Source organism: Chlorocebus sabaeus, chromosome 10 (genome assembly GCF_047675955.1).
Source record: "Chlorocebus sabaeus isolate Y175 chromosome 10, mChlSab1.0.hap1, whole genome shotgun sequence".
Taxonomy (NCBI): domain Eukaryota; kingdom Metazoa; phylum Chordata; class Mammalia; order Primates; family Cercopithecidae; genus Chlorocebus; species Chlorocebus sabaeus.
This window is the reverse complement of record NC_132913.1, coordinates 6,826,293-6,845,515: the sequence shown is the minus strand read 5'-3', so window position 1 is coordinate 6,845,515 and position 19,223 is coordinate 6,826,293. Positions and strand designations below refer to the sequence as shown.

General features: G+C 41.1%; 1 protein-coding gene across 1 annotated transcript in view; it reads left to right on the top strand.

The window, feature by feature from the left end:
• CNTNAP5 (contactin associated protein family member 5) overlaps positions 1-19,223 on the top strand; it is an 868,401-nt gene that overhangs the window by 573,022 nt on the left and 276,156 nt on the right. The window contains exon 13 of the mRNA XM_007964645.3: positions 16,503-16,703. Within this exon, the coding sequence (XP_007962836.3) occupies positions 16,503-16,703 (201 nt within the window). The remainder of the gene's footprint in view (positions 1-16,502; positions 16,704-19,223) is intronic.

The following is a 19,223-nucleotide window of genomic DNA, read 5'->3' as shown; positions in this document are numbered from 1 at the left end:
AGTGGGTAATAATAAACCTCACTGAGCTAAAGGGCAATACCTTTCAGGACACAGGCATGGGGAAAGACTTTATGATGAAATTGCCAAAAGCAGTTACAATAAAACCAAAAATTGACAAACGGGATCTAATTAACTTAAAGAGTTTCTGCACAGCAAATGAAACTATCATCAGAGCAAACAGACAACCTACAGAATGGGAGAACATTTCTGCAATTTATCCATCTGACAAAGGTCTAATATTCAGAATCTATAAGGACCTTAAGCAAATTTACAAGAAAAAAAAAACTTTAAAAAGGGGGCAAAGGATATTAACAGACACTACTCAGTAAAAGGCATACATGCAGCCAATAAACATGAAAATAAAGCTCAACATCACTGATCATTAGAGAAATGCAAAACCACAATGAGATATTATCTCACACTCATCAGAATGGCCATTATTAAAAAGTCAGATGCTGGCGAGGTTGCAGAGAAATAGGAATGGTTTTACACTGTTGGTGGGAATGTTAATTAGTTCAACCATTGTGCAAGACGGTGTGGCGATTCCTCAAAGACTTAGAACCGGAAATATCATTTGACCCAGCAATCCCATTACTGGGTATATACCCAGTGGAATGTAAATTATTCTATTATAAAGATACATGCATGCGTATGTTCATTGCAGCACCATTCACAATCGCAAAGACACTGGAATCAACCCAAATGCGCATCGGTAATAGACTAGATAAAGAAAATGTGGTACAAAAACAGTATAGAATACTATGCAGCAATAAAAAGACACGAGATCATGTCCTTTGCAGGGACATGGATGAAGCTGAAAGTCGTTATCCTCAGCAAGCTAATTCAGGAACAGTAAACCAAACACTACATGTTCTCACTTATAAGTGGGAGATGAACAGTGAGAATACGTGGGCACAGGGAGGGGAACAGCACTTATCGGGGTCTGTTAGAGGAGATGAGGGAGGGGAGAGCATTAGGGAAAAAAGCTGATTCATGCTGGGCTTCATACCTAGGTGATAGGTTGATAGGTGCAGCAAACCACCATGACACGTGTTTATGTATGTTACAAACCTGCACATCCTGCACATGTATCCCATAACTTGAAAAAAAAAAAAAAACAGTAAAATGTTTATTTAAAAATATACCTGAGACTGGGTGATTTATTTTTAAAAAGAGGTTTAATTGGCCCATAGTTCCACAGGCTGTACATGGAGCATGATGCTTCTCGGGAGGCCTCAGAAAAGTTTCAATCAAGGCAGAAAGGGAAGGAGAAACAGGCATGACTTACATGGCCAAAGCAGGGGGAAGAGAGGCAGGCAGGGAGGCACTACACACTTTTAAACAATGAGATCTCATGAGAAATCTTTCATGACAACAGCACTAGGGGAATGGTGCTAAACATTTAAAAACCCACCCCATGATCCAATCACTTCCCACCAGGTCCCACCTCCAACATTGGGGATTACAATTGAACATGAGATTTGGGCAGGGACACAGCTCCAAATCACATCATTCTGCCACTAGCCCCTCCCAATCTCATGTCCTTCTCATATTTCAAAATATAATCATGCCTACCCAACAGTCCCCCCAAATTTTAACTCATGTTAACATTAACTCCAAAGTCCACAATCCAATGTCTCACCTGAGACAAGGCAAGTCCCTTTCACCTATGAGCCTGTGAAATGAAGATACAATGGGGCTACAGGCATTTGGTAAATAGTCTTATTCCAAAACAGAGAAATTGGCCAACAGAAAAGGAGTACAGGCACCATGATACTCAGCAGGGCAGTCATTACATCTTAAAGCTTCAAAATAATCTCTTTTGACTCCATGTCTCATCTCCAGAGCACATTGGTGCACGGGGCTAGCTCCCAAGACCTTGGGAAGCTCTGCCCCTTAGGCTTTGTAGGGTACAGCCCCTGTGGCTGCTTTCACAGACTCACAGTGCAAGCTGTCAGTGGGTCTACTATTTGGGGATCTGGAGGATGTTGGCCCTCTTCTCATAACTCTACTAGGCAGTGCTCCAGTAAGGACTTTGTGTGGGGGCACCAACCCACATTTCCCCACCACACTGCCCTAGTAGAGCTTCTCCATGAGGGCTCTATCCCTGGAGCAGGTTTTTGCCTGGACATACAGCCTTTCCAAAAACTTTTTGAAATCTAGTTGGAGTCTCCCAAACCTCAACTCTTGCACTCTGTGCACCCTCAGACTTAACACCACCTGGAAACCACCAAGACTTATGGCTCACACCCTTTGAAGCAGCAGCTCAAGCTGTATCTGGGTCTCTTTAAGCCACACCGAAGCTGAATGGGATAAGATGCAGGGAGCAATGTCTCCAGGCTGCACAGGGCAGTGGGACCCTGGTCCTGACCTGTGAAACCATTCTGTCCTCCCAGGCCTCCAGGCTTGTGATGGGAGAGGCTGCCGTGGAGGTCTCTGAAATGCCTTTGAGGTTTTCCCATTAACATTCTGCTCCTCTTTACTTATGCAAATTTCTGTAGCCAGCTTGAATGCTTTCCTTGAAAATGGGCTTTTCTTTTCTACCACATGGCCAGGCTGCAAATTTTTCAAACCTTTACACTCTGCTTTCCTTTTAAATATGAGTTCTAGTTTCAGGTCATTTCTTTGCTCATGAATATGAGCATATGCTGTTAGAAGCAAGCAGGCCACATCTTGAAAGCTTTGCTGCTTAGAAATGTCTTTCACAGATACTCTAAATCATCCCTCTCAAGTTCAAACTTCCACAGATCCCAAGAGCAAGGGCACAATGCTGCCAGGTTCTTTACTAAAGCATAGTAAAAGTGACCTTTACTCCAGTTCCCAATAAGTTTCTTTATATATATGATGCACATGCATACACACACACACATTTGTGTGTGTGTGTGTATACATATATTTTTAAAATTAGGCAGGGTCTCACTTTGTCACCTAGACTGGAGTGCAGTGGCACGATCTTGGTTCACAGCAGCATTGAATTCCTGGGTTCAAGTGATCCTTCTGCCTCAGCCCCCCAAGTAGCTGGGATTACAGGCATGCACTACCATTCCTAATTTTTTTTGATAGAGATGGGGTTTCACCATGTTGCTCAGGGTGGTCTCAAACTCCTGAGCTCAAGTGATTCATCCACCTATGCTTCCCAAAGTGTTAGGATTACAGGCATGAGCCACTGTACCTCACCTAATAAATTTCATATTTCCATCTGAAACCTCATCAGCCTGGACATTATTGCCCATATGACTCAGAATTTTGGTGAAAACAATTTAACAAGTCTCTAGGAAGTTCCAAACTTTCCCTCACCTTCCTGTCTTCTTCTGAGCCATTCAAACTGTTCCAATATCTGCTGATTACCGAATTCCAAAGTTGATTCCACATTTCCAGGCATCCTTAGAGCAATTCCCCATTGCCGGTACCAATTTTCTACAGTAGTCCATTCTTGCATTGCTGTACGGAAATACTTGAGACTGAGTAATTTATCAAGAAAATAAGTTTAATTAGCTAATAGTTCCACACGCTGTAGAGGAAGCATGATGGCTCTGGGGAGGCCTCAGGAAACTTTCAATCGTAACGGAAAATGTAGGAAAAGCAGGCATGACTTACACAGTGGGAGCAGGAGAAAGAGAGGTTGTAGGGAGAGGATATACATTTTTAAACAACCCGATCCCATGAGAACTCTATGATGAGAACAGTATTAGGGAGGACAGTGCTAAACATTAGAAACTTCCCCCATGTTCCAGTCACCTCCCACCAGGATTCATCTCTAACATTGGGGACGACAATTGAACATGAGATTTGGGTAGGAACACAGATCAAACCATATCATAGGGCGAGGCAAAGAAGGGAAACTGGAGGAAAGACAAGCGTTGTTGAGCTCAGCAGGATCATGAATGTGGAGATGCAATGAGAAGGTCCACCAGGTCCTCCTGGCTTCCCTGGGTGTTCTGATGGCCTGATATTGTTTGGCTAAATGAATACTTTTTCTGTTTGAAAGTGGAAAATAACAAATGGGTGTTAAAGGTGTCTCCCAGAAAGCCTGCTTGCTCTTGTTCACTTTTGTTCTGAGCCCCAGCTTCCAAGGAGAGATGATGAATCAAAGTAAGTCTAGACATTCCAAAGAATAAAAGGGCCAAGATTGACTGACAGTCTGTAGTCCTTGTTCTGGGAAGTAGGCAGACCAAGCGCCCCTTGCTTGAGAGCCTTTTCCTACTATTCTTCCTGAGCAGGCTCATGTCACAGGAGAACCAATCAGCCTGCATTCTCAGTGTGCGTGTGTTTGAGTTCTCATATTCATGTCTATTTGTAAAGAGAAGCAAGTAGGAGACATTGACTGATAGCTGTCCATAGGGACAATTTCTACATGGGTTTTCCAGTGCTGACTGTGAGTATTCTAACTTTTATGCCTTATAGGAAGTTTTGCTTTCCCTCTTTAGGGTATGCTTTCATTTTGTTCTCATGTAAAGCTCCTTTGAAAGTCACAATTTTTATGCTCGTAAGAGAAAAACATCTACCAAGTTAGTTATTTAGAAAGTGGGCTTGGTAGGAAACCCAGCACTCACATTTCCTACTTTTGGCAAATTGTTTGACTTAGGCGAGTTACCCAGCCTCCTACACCTCAGTTTCTTTCTCTATAATTAATCCTAGAATCTATTTATAAGTTTGTGGTGAAGTTTCTATGAGGTAATGGATGTAAACTGCCAGAAAAAAGACCTGACATTATATGTCTAATTTGTGGTGGATACTATTAGTTATTATTTTCATTATTCTGTCCCCAGAAATATAGACTCTGGTTTCTTGGTGTTTCTGGGTATATGGTGATAAAAATAATAACTAATAACATTTTTTGTGTGCATAACACCTGACACAATGAAAGCACTCATGAAAACTAATTCAGCAGAGTGAATAACTACTTATACTTGAACATAAATGATCTACCATAGTGTAAATGGTTAAATTTAATAATGATTTTAATTTAGTTTAAATTTAATAATAGCTTTCTGATCATTATTTTGCCAATTACTCCTTAACTCTCTCTCTCTCTTTCTCTCTCTCTCTCTGTGTGTGTGTGTGTGTGTGTGTGTGTGTGTGTGTGTTGGTGCTGTTATAAAAGCATGTACATGTGAATTTTTCGGAGTTTAGAATAGTTTTCAGCACTTACTACATGTGAAGCATTCTGGCAAACTATCTTGTTTTCCCAAAGTTTTTTTCTTAAATGTCCACACCTACAGAAAAGTTGAAAAAATAACGAGTAGCCAGATACCCTTCAGGTTTATGATTCTGCCACATTTGCAAATTTATGCCCTCCTCATCGCTTTCTCTTTTTCTCCTCTCCTCATTTTCTCAGACATTTTAAAAAATTTTTATAGAACCATTTGAAAGTAAGTTGTAGACATACGGATAATTTAAACCTAAAGACTTTAGGTTTTATCTTCTAAGACCAAATATATTCTTCTGTGTAACCAGACATAAGAAACCACTCCTAAGAAAATAAGCATAAATTAAATTAAATTAAATTATGCAATATATAGTCCATGCTTTTCCTACAATGTCTTTTATAGCAGTGTCTATTTTCATATTTTTATTCAGAATTCAAGCAGTGTCTACAATTTGGATTTGATTGCCATGACCCTTCAGCCTCCTTTAATCTAGAAGGCCCAGCTCCCTGACCCCTTCTTGTTGTTTTTGTTGTTGTTGTTGGTTGGTTTTCATGACATTTATCTTTTCTGGAGATTAAAAAGACAGTTGTTAAATAAAATGTACCATATTTGGATATTTCTGATTATTTACTCAGTGTAGAACATTTTCACAAGAAAGTCTCATGAGCAATGCTTGCCTCTTTAGTACAGCCCATGAACAGACACATGACATCAGTTTGTCCTGATACTGGGGATGCTCCTCACTATCATTTGGCTAACGCAGCTCTGCCAGATCATTGCATTGTGAAGGCAATTTACAAACAGTGAGTGAATTATCTGTAGAATTACATGAGGACACTATGTGAATGCCCTGTTCCCCAACATTTCCTCCCAATATGGTAGGGACCCTGACTCCTTTAAGTTATTACACTGAAATCTGTGACATGTTGCTTTTCTAATTCTACAGTTTCAGGTTTATTGCTGTCATTCTGCAACCTTACCTAGAGAAGAGGTTTTTTTTATTTATTTTTATTTTTTGAATTTTTCCCTTTCCCTGACTCCATCTCCCCTTGTGTCGTTATGGACTATAATTCATGGTCCCTTTAATTCTGTTCCTGTTTCTTTTTTACATGTGTCTGTTAATCTTGGAGCATTTCCTTGGGTTTTTACATGGAAAGACGTTCTCAGTGTCAACTTGAACTTTCCCTACCCTAGACCCAGACTCAGCTCTTTTCCTAAAGCAGCCTACCTCTTTTTTTGTAGGAAATGGTATTTGGAAACCAAGACCTAGGTGTTTTGTTTGCTTACTGATACCGGCCACTTTCAGTGGACAGAGCTAAAATTGTGTGTGTGTGTGTGTGTTTATGAGTTCACAAGGTTATTTACAAAACAAACCTAGTTCCGTTAGATTCTTTTCTCATCATTCTCTCTTCAATACACATATGATATGTATGAAATACATATATAGAATACATATATATGATACATATATATAAGATACATATATGTGTATCTTCTCTCACAGTAAGACCTTATTTCAGCAATGTCAGTGTATTTACTCATTTGCTCCATTCTACAATATACATATAATCATTTCAGAATTACTTCAGCAATCCATATCAATAACAAAGTAAAGTTAAAGACTTCCTTGAATTTTAATTTTTATCCTTAGAATTTATTCTGCCAAGAGGGTATAGTGAGACAGAATACTATTTGAAAGTTGCTTAAATTAACTTTTTTTCTTTTTTATGGTTATTTTATCAATTTAATGTACAGCTAGGCTTTTTAGTTTCTGATTAATATTCAATTGTAGGACTTGTCTTTTCTTTATCCTTCTGATTTTGTTTTGACAATGTAAAGCATTTTCATGTTACAAAAGTCAAATACAGACAAATATGCACACACTGGCTGATCAGAGACATTTTGTTCTCATTCCTATTGCCTACATCTTGTTCTTACCCATCTTTTTCAGATAACTATTTATATCAGTTTGTCCTTTCCGTGTGTATTCATTTTTCTCTTTTGTACCTTCACAGAATGTATCATACTCTTTTGTGCATCAATACCTTGATTTTGTCACTTTACAATATACAGTGGAAATCATTCTAGATCAGTTTATGGAGATCTTATGTATTATTTATTATGGCTGCATTGTACTTTACTGTGTCAGTTAACAATGCTTTATTCGATCAGACACCTAAGGATGTGTATTTAATTTTTTTTCCAATATTCTGCTATTTGCAATATATAACCTTGGCTGCACTGCAGAATTTCAAGTACGTATCTAAACATCCTTTCCCACCATGTGTCACTTTCATGCTGATTTCAAAAGCTGTCACTGATGCGTATAAAAATTCTGGTAGTCCATTAAGCATTTAGTAGTAAGTGAATACCTACTGTAGGCCAGATGTTAGGGACACAGAGATTTCTGAGACAGGTTTTCATATGCAGTACTTGCAGTTTAGCAGGGGATGTTGAGGAAACAGGTTGTTGTAATACCATGTGAATGCAACAGGCACAGGATGTTAGCACAACCAGAAAAGACCACCCATTGGATAGGACACCAGCGTTGCGCAATCTCATTCATCTTGCGATGACCTTCAGAGTAGAGATGTCAGCTGAAAGAAAGATAAGTAATTCTGCTCTCATCTCTGAGTTTTCTTTTTGTCTATCTCTTCTAGAATCAGAATATAGAATCAGAATTACTCTCCATGAGAGCAGAGTAAGTAGACACTCTCACCCTTAGAGAAGGCTTCTCTTCTTTTCTGAACTGGTACAAGGAGATGTAAGCGCTGCCTTTGGATATCTCTTCAAAGGACAAAGGCTAGCCCTTTGCAATCAACTCACTAGCTCATGATGACCTCGGAGTTCAACACCGGCCACTTTCGATCTTATAAACAAAGGGACAACAAGTACTATTATACTTATGCTATTATAGCACAACAAACACAAGAACTGTTTATTATGTACTTGTGTTCCAGTACATTTATTATGTACTTGTGTGGGTCCCCAGTCTTATCCTCAGCATGCACCAAAATAGTGTCTGTGACCATGATACTCCTAATGACCTCATAAAGCCTTCTAATGGCAATCAAACCACTACCGACAGCCCCACAGTCTTCTTTCCATCAGGTGACTTCGATTTAGGGCTTCTTTTCTCCTTTTCCTTTGCCCAAAATGCCAGTACACTGAGTATGGGGGGATGGTATCTTGTCACCACCCCTTCCCCCTGCAGCCTGCCATTTGCTGCTGCAGATATTCTTCCCAACAGGAATGCAACACAAGGCAGTCTGCCTTCCTAGAACCAGATGTGAACTCCCTGAGCTCAGGCTCCAGCCTGTTAGGGAAACTTGCACCCCTCATGCCACCCCTTTCCAGTGCCTAACATAGTGCTCTGCATACACTAGGTGTCTAAATTAAAAATAATAATGATAATAATAGGCCGGGCGTGGTGGCTCAAGCCTGTAATCCCAGCACTTTGGGAGGTCGAGACCCGCGGATCACGAGGTCAGGAGATTGAGACCATCCTGGCTAATATGGTGAAACCCCGTCTGTACTAAAAAATACAAAAAACTAGCTGGGCGAGGTGGCGGCGCCTGTAGTCCCAGCTACTCGGGAGGCTGAGGCAGGAGAATGGCCTGAACCCAGGAGGCGGAGCTTGTAGTGAGCTGAGATCCGGCGGCTGCACTCCAGCCTGGGCGACAGAGCGAGACTCCGTCTCAAAAAAAAAAAAAAAAAAAAGGTAATAATAATAAAATAAACTACTGAACAACAAACAAACAAATATGATACAGTGCACACAGAATCCGTTCCAAACCACTACCCTCTAAGACCATAAAACAGATTTCCCAGGTGTCTTTGATCATGCCTATTTTAAACCAAGAAAAAAGAAAAAAAATTACCCCCCTGAAAAGGTACATAAAAAGTCAAGGCTAAAGTGAAGTGTGAAGATAAATTAGCCAAGTATGTTGTCTGGAAGTCGTAAAGTGTGGCCCACGCAGGCAGGTGGAAGGCAGTAATGGATGGAGCCCGCCGCGCTGCGGTGTCTGCCTGGCACTAATGCAGAGCGCATGGTAGCCCTGCCAGGCACCCTGAACCGGTAATGCGCACGCCCCCAAACAGCAGAAACCCAGACACTAAAAGCAGCCACGTCTGCGGTGGTTTTAGTGAGGCACGGATGGATTCTCGCACAGACAGCTGGGCTGGTACACATGGGAGGGAAAACAGCTCCTGGGGGACTTCTGAAGCCTTTTAAAGGAATTGGAAATCACTTTACACCAATTGTCTCCCTTCCCTTTAAAGGTCGGGTGGGAGGAAGGTGGAATGTACCCCCTCAGTAAAGGTTCCTAGAAGTGTTTCTAATAATGAAATTATCTCTTCACATCCTCCCGGATTCGCTTCAACAGAACGGCTCACAGCAGTTCAGCTTTGACTTGGAGTCAGGTACCAGGCAAAGGGTTAGGAAGGAGGAGCAGGCCGGGTGCGGTGGCTCAGGCCTGTAATACCAGCACTTTGAGAGGCTGCGGCAGGCGGATCACCTGAGGTGGGAGCTCAAGACCAGCCCAACCAACCTGGAGAAACCCTGTCTGTACTGAAAAATACAAAATTAGCTGGGCGTGGTGGCGCATGCCTGTAATCCCAGCTACTCGGGAGGCTGAGGCAGGAGAATCGCTTGAACCCGGGAGGTGGAGGTTGCGGTGAGCCGAGATCACGCCACTGCACTCCAGCCTGGGCAACAAGAGCAAAACTCCATCTCAAAAAAAAAAAGAAAGAAAGAAAAAAAGAAAAAAGGAGGTAGGAGCACCTACTCAGAGCCAGCACCATGCTCAGTTCAACCCTATGCTTTTTATTCAGTGTTTATGACAACACTGCACAATGAGTTATGCCGTTTACAGAGGAGGAGACTGAGGCTGGGAGAGGTGATGGGTCTCTTGCATGTTCAGGAATCCAGCGGGTGGTAGAGCTGGCCTTGGAAGCCAGCCCTGATGATGGCAAAGCTCCAGCTTCCCCTCATCACATCTGCCTCCATGAACCATGAAGCCCTTTCCAACCCTATATTTACTCAACAGTCATTACCTATGATTTAAATGGAGAGACAAGGGACAAACCTATGAAAAATTAAATAACTATCAATGCAAAATGACAAGAGATATCACAAGACGGCCCATGAGTAGATGTAAAAATGAGCAGTAGAGACACTACTTTGAGGATTATTTAAACTGTCTTTACCCTTGGCATAGAAAATTCACTTTGTCAACATACATAATAACTACAGCAGAAGTGACCCTGGGGACCTTAATATAAACTTGTACTCTATTACAATAGGAGTATAAGTGAATTGGCACACTGTTCAAAGGATGAGAAGCAACTCCCCACAGTGATTTCAGTTCGATTAAGCTGGGTATTGACAATCTGTAGGCTTCCCTTCCTTCCAAGCACGGTGTTATAAAAATTGCAGTTTTTTTGGCTCTGCAAAGAGACAGATATGTGTGCAGAATGAGGTCTTATTAATCAGAGTTATTTCTTGTCTCTCCTTTTTTACTTTCCTTTTGTTTGCTCTTTCTTCTGAGTTGTGATCCCCATGGTAACAGATGAAATTGCTTACAGCATCTGTAATTACTATTATTAATAATAATGATCGTCATAATCAGACCAATGTCATATGATGAGAGAAAAAAATATGAAAGAAAATTAAATTGTGGCTCTGTATGTAAACCGTTTACGGCTTCCAAAATGAGAGCCAGAGGAACCAGGTAGGTCACACAGAGATCCGCTAGTGAAAGCTGCTTGGGAGCTTCTCTGGGGTGATGACCAGGAAAGATTGTACCACATTGATGCGAATACAAAATGTTTCAGAATAGTCCACCCTTACTACTCCACTGGCTCTTTGTACAGCCTGTTTTTCTTTTCTCTTTTTGCTATTGTTGAGTGTGCGTGAGTGTGTATGTGTGTGTTTTGAGCTTTTAACTTGAGACTTCTTTTCAATTTGGACAATTACATAATACAGGCTTAAAAGAGCAGCTTCAGAAATGCTGAAAGTAGGAACCTGACAGTATACAAATGACTAATGAGTTTCTTCACTTGACGAAGCCATCCGGAAGTCCTAACTCGGGTGCTCAGTGCTAGCTTAGGCTCTGGTAGCCTGAGGATGAAAGACCGCTCTTGACCTTGGAAGTTCTCAAGGAAAACAGTGCACAGACTTCACTGGGCAGGGCTCTGTAATAACCTCTACCCACCGACTCTGCCCCAGACAGATCCCCAGAAAGCCCCTCTTCCTTTACTTGTAGTCTACAGAATATTTATAACAGCCTCAGACGTTTGTCATTCTTGTGTACACAATTTTCTCCCCAGATCATGGTAGGCTTTTGGAGAAGTTAACGTATTTTCCTTCAGTGTATGTACTCTGGTGGATAGAAGAGCACTCACTGGGCACATATTTAAACACAGGAATGAATTATGCATTTCACACCCTAAAAGATCTCATAGCTTTATGAAGAAATGAACTTGAAAGCTCAAAATCGCAATGCAACTTGGGAAATGCTTTACTGGTTTACATATCAATACACACGCTGTCTTTGGAAGTTAGGGGGCACAGTATTTGATGGCCCATAACTCATAGTTCCTTTCTACATGAAGAAGGCATGATAGCTGCTCTGAATCTGGATCATGAGATCGTTCACACTCATGCCGACCCACTGTGCTGAATGCAACTTTACAAAAGCCAATATTTCACATAGATAACTATTACTTTCAGCGAACTAGAATGCTTAGTGAAGTGGCCCTATTTCTGTTCCCAGCTAATGATGAACAGGTTCCTGCCTGTTCAAAAATCTCCAAATGCAGTCGTCTCCTAAGCAAAAGAATTGATCTGTGTTAGTCAATACATGTATGCCTTTGAGCAGTGAAGGAGAAGAGGCTATGTTTCCAATTGTGGGATTGAGTAGTGGTGTGCAGTGGAAGTAACGAAAGAGAAAAATGAACTGGGTAGCAAAAGGTAGTATCAGAGAGCAATATTTTTCCAGGTTTCTGGGTCCATGAGTACTAGAGAACAAATTATCTTGAAGGAATTTCAGGAAATGCAAAGGACACAAATAGAGAGATACATGGGGCTGTCCTATCGTGGAAAAACAACTTAACAAGGTGGTAATAATTTAGTATATATAGGAACAGCTATATCACAAGAAATCACAGTCCATCACACTTGTTAACCTCATTTGCAGAGTATGCTCCCCATCCCAGTCCTCTAAGGAATGAAGTCCAAGCCCTCACTCTAATGTTGTAGAAAACTTCTAATGTTTAGAGTCTTTACTCATTTGAGTGCCAGACAGTCTATGTGTACCAAGTCATTATAATACTTTTGTGGATGCAAAGATTGGTGTAAATATGACCATTTTCCAATGAGGAAAGCTTCATAACAGAAATGTTATGAAACTTGCCAAAAGCTTTACTACTGACATGGAGCAGAACATAGATTCCAATCTGAATAGGATTGTTTCTAAAGCTAGCCTATTTCATGGTATTATTGGTGCTATTGCTGCTTTTCAAATATTACCAATGACAAACCTGGGCTTTGAAGAAGTAATAATTTCATCAAGGTTGCTCCCACAGTAAGTGTTGTGCTGGCACACAAACCCAGATCTGCTGACTCCAGAGCCCATACTATGTTCACTAACCTCCACTGTCCAACTAACTTGACCATCTTGAACATTTAGCTTTGTGGGTCCAATTTTCATTGAAGTCGTGTGTGAGTCCACCTAAAAGTGAATCTCTACCTCCTCACCCATCTAAAGGACTATCAAAATGAATTTTGCTTGTTCAAAAATCAAAGATGACTTCCACATAAACCTCTCCAGCTCAAACCACCCTTCCCTAGCCTCGAGCAGGCATCAGGAGTATCTCTCACCAAAGCTGACTTTCTTTCAGTGGCATTAACACCTGACCTTTCAATATGTAGTCAGGATGCAGGGCTAAATCTACACAACCGCCAATGCAGCTGAGGAAGAAAAGATAGGAAGCAAGGAAAAATATCATGGCATCTTTATTTTCTTTCTTGCCAAAAACAATATGATATTGGTAAAGTAATTCAATGAGTAAATGAATAAGGAAATCAATCAATGAATGTATGAACAATCAGATGAGTTAATATATGGGTATGAAAATCTATGTATACTTAGAAGGAAATATAAATCTATATGAATTACTAAATGTGGAGACCAATTTTGGAATCAGATTGGATGCGTTGAGACTGGGGAATAAGTCTAAGAGATAGATACACACGACATAGATGGGAAAAGTAATATCTGTTTACTTCTATGTTTTAGTCTTTATCCTGCTGTCTCCCAAGAGAACAGTAATCAGAGGACACACGGCAGATTCAAAATAAAAGCCAACTCAGGGGCTGTAGGTTTCAAGCAATCATTTCTCCTGTCCCTCATACAGTCCTTGAAGCTAAGGTTTGTGATGTCAGTTATATATATCTTATGATCACACACACACACACACACACACACACACACACACACAGTGTGTGGTGGATTATCATACTGGAGATAATGTATGTTAAATGTGCTAGTATAAAGCAGTAACACAACATTTACTATGATAGATTAGACAGGGTTTTCCTTGTTTTCTTTGTATAAGCATCATGGACATTTCAAAACTGTCCATCTTTATTTCTCCCTCTACAACATTTCATTATTGATGGATAAGATTTTTGGTTATTTTATCAGCATTTGTCTATACTGGTATGAATAACATTTTTAAAGTTTTGGGTTAATTGTTTTTGTAATATTATTATCTTTACCAACGTGAATTATGTCTAATTTTTGTTTTTAGTCAGAGACAAATAGCATCAATTTGTTTAGACTTTATAGAAAATATAATCTTAGGTTGGATACAGTGGCTCGTGTGTATAATCCCAGCACTTTGGCAGGTTTTTTGAGGCCAGGAGGTCAAGGCCAGCCTGGGCAATAAAATGAGAGCCCATCTCTAAAAAACTTTTTAAAAATTATCTGAGTGTGATGGCACACACCTGTGGTTCCAGCTACTTGGGAGTCTGAGGCAGGAGGATCGCTTGAGCCTGGGTGGCCAAGGCTGCAGTGAGCCACGGTCATGCCACTGTCCTCCAGCCTGGGCAACATAGCAAGCCCCTGTCTCTAAAAAAATATAACTTTGCCTCAGTGAAAGACTGGAGACATGTGGGTTATCAGTGGACTGGTTTTAGGAAATAGTCTTCAGACCAGTCGGAATGTTGGAGCACAGTTTAATTTTATGCTGTGTACTAGGCCATTCTTGAGTTGCTAAATGGGAATACCTAAAACTGGGTCATTCAGAAAGAAAAGGGATTTAATTAATTGACTCACGGTTTTGCAGGCTATACAGGAAGCATGGTGACAGCATCTATCATCAGCTTCTGGGGAGGTCTCAGGGAGCTTACAATCAAGGTGTAAGGTGAAGTGGCAACAGGCAGTTCAGATGGCAAGAGCAGGAGCGAGAGAGAGAGTGGATGGAAGGTGCCATGCACTTTAAACAACCAGATGTCACGAGAACTCACTCACCATCGCAAAGACAGCACCAAGTCATGAGGGATTCGCTCCCGTGGCCCAGACACTTCTCTCCAGGTCCCATCTCAACACTGGGGATTACAATTCAACTTGAGATTTGGTCAGGGACAAATACCCAAACCATATCATGCTGCAAGAAGTATTTTCTTTTATAGAATTGGAAAATCCTTTATAGATAATTAAAATCATACTCTCTTTTTCTCCTGCTTCTAATATGTTGAAACTGAGGTTTGGAAAGATGTAACGACATGTCCCAAGTTGTGTACCGAGCTAGAGAGGGAGAAAGGACTAACAAAGGGCACCCAAGTGGCCTATTCTTTTCTCTTTTCAGCTCAGTCATGCCGACTGCTGTGCTTCTGCTTCGTAGCTGTGCTAATTAATAGTGGTGACTTTCAGTGTATGTGCTCATCATTACTGTCTCATGGATGTGCCTCGGGTCATTTCTTTACTTTCTGGACCTTAGTTTCTCCATTTGTAAGACTAAGAGGATGGGGAGGGAAGAAACCACATGATTTCTATGCTAGGTTCCTTTTCAGCTCTGAGAATTTATGAAGAGTAATGATGTAATTATGCAGGCAAGATTCTCAGATGACAAAAGCTTTTCAAGTCTTCCTATTTCCTCTTTTGCTGTATTTGAGAGGATGTTCAGAATTAAATTGCATGTCCAATTGCAGTAAATGTTTTAGCCTAGGTTATTACTACAGAGTGTCTGATACATCCCAGATAGAGCCTTGCAACTTTGTATTTGTAGGTTGCTTTTCCATATTACCAGTGCTACCAGGGTATTGCTCTCTTGTTTTTGTTGCAATTGTTGTTGTTTTCTTAACTGAATATAAAACTAAGCTTCAGAAAAGAGAAGGGAGCTGGGCATGTTGGCTCATGCCTGTGGTCCCAGCTACTTGGGAGGCTGAGGTAGGAGAATTACTTGAGCCCAGGAGTTTGAAGCTACAATGAGTTATGATCACACTACTGCACTCTAGCCTGGGCAACAGAGAGAGACCCTGTCTCTTAAAAAATTATATATTTTTTTTAATAAAAGGAAGTGATTTATCCAAGCTTGTTGTTGGCAGATACAGCCTTCAAATACAGATCTCCCAAGCTCTAATATCCAAATATCTCCCCTCTCTCACTGCCTTAACCTTCTTTCCCCTATTAGGTAAAATATGTCCTTCCGCCATGATTCAAAGGTCCTCATCTCTGTGTTCTTTCATTGTAAATCTTCCCAAATATTTTTGGCAAAGAGAGGTAATATGGGGAATAAATACTAAACAAAACAAAACCCTACAATTAACTTCATTGCATGCAGCGTGGATCACATAATCTCAACCTTGTTCTCTGAGAAAATGGTTCTCTGAAAACATGCTTGTGTTTCTCTTGTGAGGAAGTGTGTCAGTAGCTTTGGAGTCAGACATCCTTGGCTCAAATCCCTGCTCAGTCACTTATTAACTGTGGGATATTGGGTGAACAGCCTAATTCTCATTCACATTTCCCTCATTTTTGACATAGCAGTATTGCCTCCCCTCCAATTTAGGCATTGTCAGTTTTAGACAATCCCATTGAGATCATGGAATTAAATGCTTAGTGTAGAGCCTATGGGAAAAGGGCTCCACCATTGAGCTCTTAAGATGACTGACCCCCATCCTAGCCCTGGTGGAGCTCCACAGGGAACACAATTTCTCTGTCATACTCCCCATACAGTACCAGGGTGCTGATTAACATTGCATGCTGAGTGGCCCATCACACTGCTCACTTGCTCCATTTTTGACATTCCTTCTAACGTCTCTTGCTTTGTGTTGTATTGTCTGGGCAGAGGACAAGATCTGGACGTCGGTGCAGCACAACAATACAGAACTGACCCGAGTGCGCGGCGCCAACGCTGAGAAGCCCTATGCCATGGCCTTGGACTACGGGGGCAGCATGGAACAGCTAGAGGCTGTGATCGACGGCTCTGAGCACTGTGAGCAGGAGGTGGCCTACCACTGCAGGAGGTCCCGCCTGCTCAACACACCGGGTAAGGCCTCTGCATGCATGACCACAGTGGGATAGATGGGACCCTCAGACCTGGAGTATTAGGCAAAGGAAAATTTGCCAAGAAGGGGGCTATACTTTTACCAGTAGTCACTGTGCACTGGAGAGAAACACATCAGGAAGGGTCTGGTTATGTAGTTATCCTGGCTCTGAAATTCAGGATGGAAGCCAGAGTGAGTTCTGTCACCTCTCAAGGTTTTCTCCTCATCGTAAAGAAAAGGATTCCAACACCCACCCTGCAACAGTTGTGAGAATGAAGAACATCTGAAGAGGAATGGGCCTCAAAGAGGGCATTTGAGCTTGACATAGAAAGTGTGGCCATGGGAAATGCTAGTTTGGGGAGAGAGAATAGAGCTTGATAAGGCACCAGGATCTCAGCACACCCACCCAATAGGGACAAGTTATGTCTGGGGTGAAGGATGCCTGGATGCCTAAGGAGGGCAGCGTTAGGCAGGGAGGCCAGCAAGGCAGGCAGGGCAAGCCTGTGGGTTCAATGCATGAACGGAGCCTGAGAAATGGGAGCTTTAGGGGAACTGGCTCTTTTTATAAGTAAAGTGTGCTTCTAGAAAAAAATTAAACTAACACTGTATATGTATTTATTTGTTTACTTTCCTATGGTTATTTTTTACAGTAAATGGATGATTTAGATATTCACATGCTTAGAAAAGGAAAAAAACAAAAAACAACAACAACTTCTAGAACTGCTTACCAAGACTCTAAAGAGTTTCTATAAAATGTAAGATAGGGTTCATCAAAATTTATGTGTTCCCTGGGAGTCAGTCATTTTTTGTGAATGTCAGTTCATCATTAGTTTTATGGGAGAAAAGGACAAAAGATCTAAGTATCTAAGAAAGGGTGTTATAATCTCTAGCCTCAAGAAACTTACATTCCAGCACTTAGAAGTTAAGAAGTTTGAAAGGCTGGGGAAAAATGGAGAATAAAATATCAACAAAGGGGAAATCATAGAAACCTAACTAAATTCAAAAGAATGCCTCCCTGATCTAGGATCTTCAGGGAAGACGTTGTTCTACGTAAGCGAATTTTCCAGATAACTGTCACTTACCCTTTTAAGCACCAAAAATCTTTCCAAAGAATTTTTAACTATTTGAAATGAAAATCTTTCTCAAATGGATTACACACTTCCATGCCTTCTTAAACAGAGAATACTGAACATAAAATGTAACCTTTTCTTGATGACGCAGGATCAGCATTGTGAAAATCAATTATTGTACTCTCCTTAGGTTCAGCCAGGCTTGCAGGTTTGATTAGATCAGAGGTACCGGTTCGTGTAGCTTTACCCAGCGTCCTCAGAAGGTGCTGCCCTGCCAGAGTCAATGTTTATATTTACTTGTATTTCTCTCTCCATAGCTGTCAAGCCTGCACGTGCTACCTCAGCACTGTTCTCAGGGTGCCTGTCTCCAGAAATGCCCTTCCCTCTTTTCATTGTGTTGTTTCTAGTTTTTGAAGTGTTGGGTTTGGCAGAATTGTAGAACAAATGGGAGGGTATGTTCATTCTGACTATGGGACTTCCTTTAGCATCTGCACTCTGTGATATCAATTTGGTTACACCATTGCCTTTGCAAATGTGTTCTTTTCCTAACTCAGCTGCCTCACAGTTTCTGATCTCATTTGAATGGGAGGGCATGGGTTTGGCAACAAGTCATATTGGGACTAAGAGCTTGTTCCTGTCATTTACCAGTTATGTGCCCTTGTGCAAGTTGCTCAATTTCAACAGTTTCAATTTCACCACCTGAAAAGTTTGCATGAAAATCTTGAACCCATGCAGTTGATCTGAGGATAGAAGAAAAAATTTAGTCTGAACTCCTTATGCTATGCCTGGTACATAATAGGTATTCAACAAAAACTGGTGTCCTTATCATAGCTTCCATTGCAGCAGGGAACATCCAAAATATGTTCCATAATGGGAAACAAGCACAAAGGGAAATTTCATTTCTATTTGAACAATGTAAATAGAATAACTGTAATAATTATGTAGTAACAGAATTGATTAGAAAACTCATACACATAGATAATCTCATCCCCTGAAGATGGCTACTTTAACATTCAGATGTGAATCCTTCCAGACATTCTTCCATGTGTATATTCTCAAAGGCACAAGGCAGACAGACCCTATGTTTGTGCATGAGGGTCTTCATTAATCCTCTTTTCTCCATGTGTTCTGGATCAAAAGGAGGGAGATAAAGGAGGATACTGGGTATGTAAGCTCAGTGTCTACTTTCTTCTGGTGAGCTGGCTTGGAGAATGTAGCATGAACCATTTTGTCCTCTTGGCTCCCACCTCCGGACCAGTCACCGCTTGTGGGGCAACAGAGCACTCATTTACCCAGATAGTACCATAAAGATGTGACCTAACTTCACACTTTCACTGCCAGGACAGCAGCCACCTGGTCCCCCATGCATGTGAGCTTACCTTTTGGAAAAGCAGGAATGGGAAAAACAGTAAACATTTGTAGTCCCATGGATTCAACAGCCAGCGCCCAGGG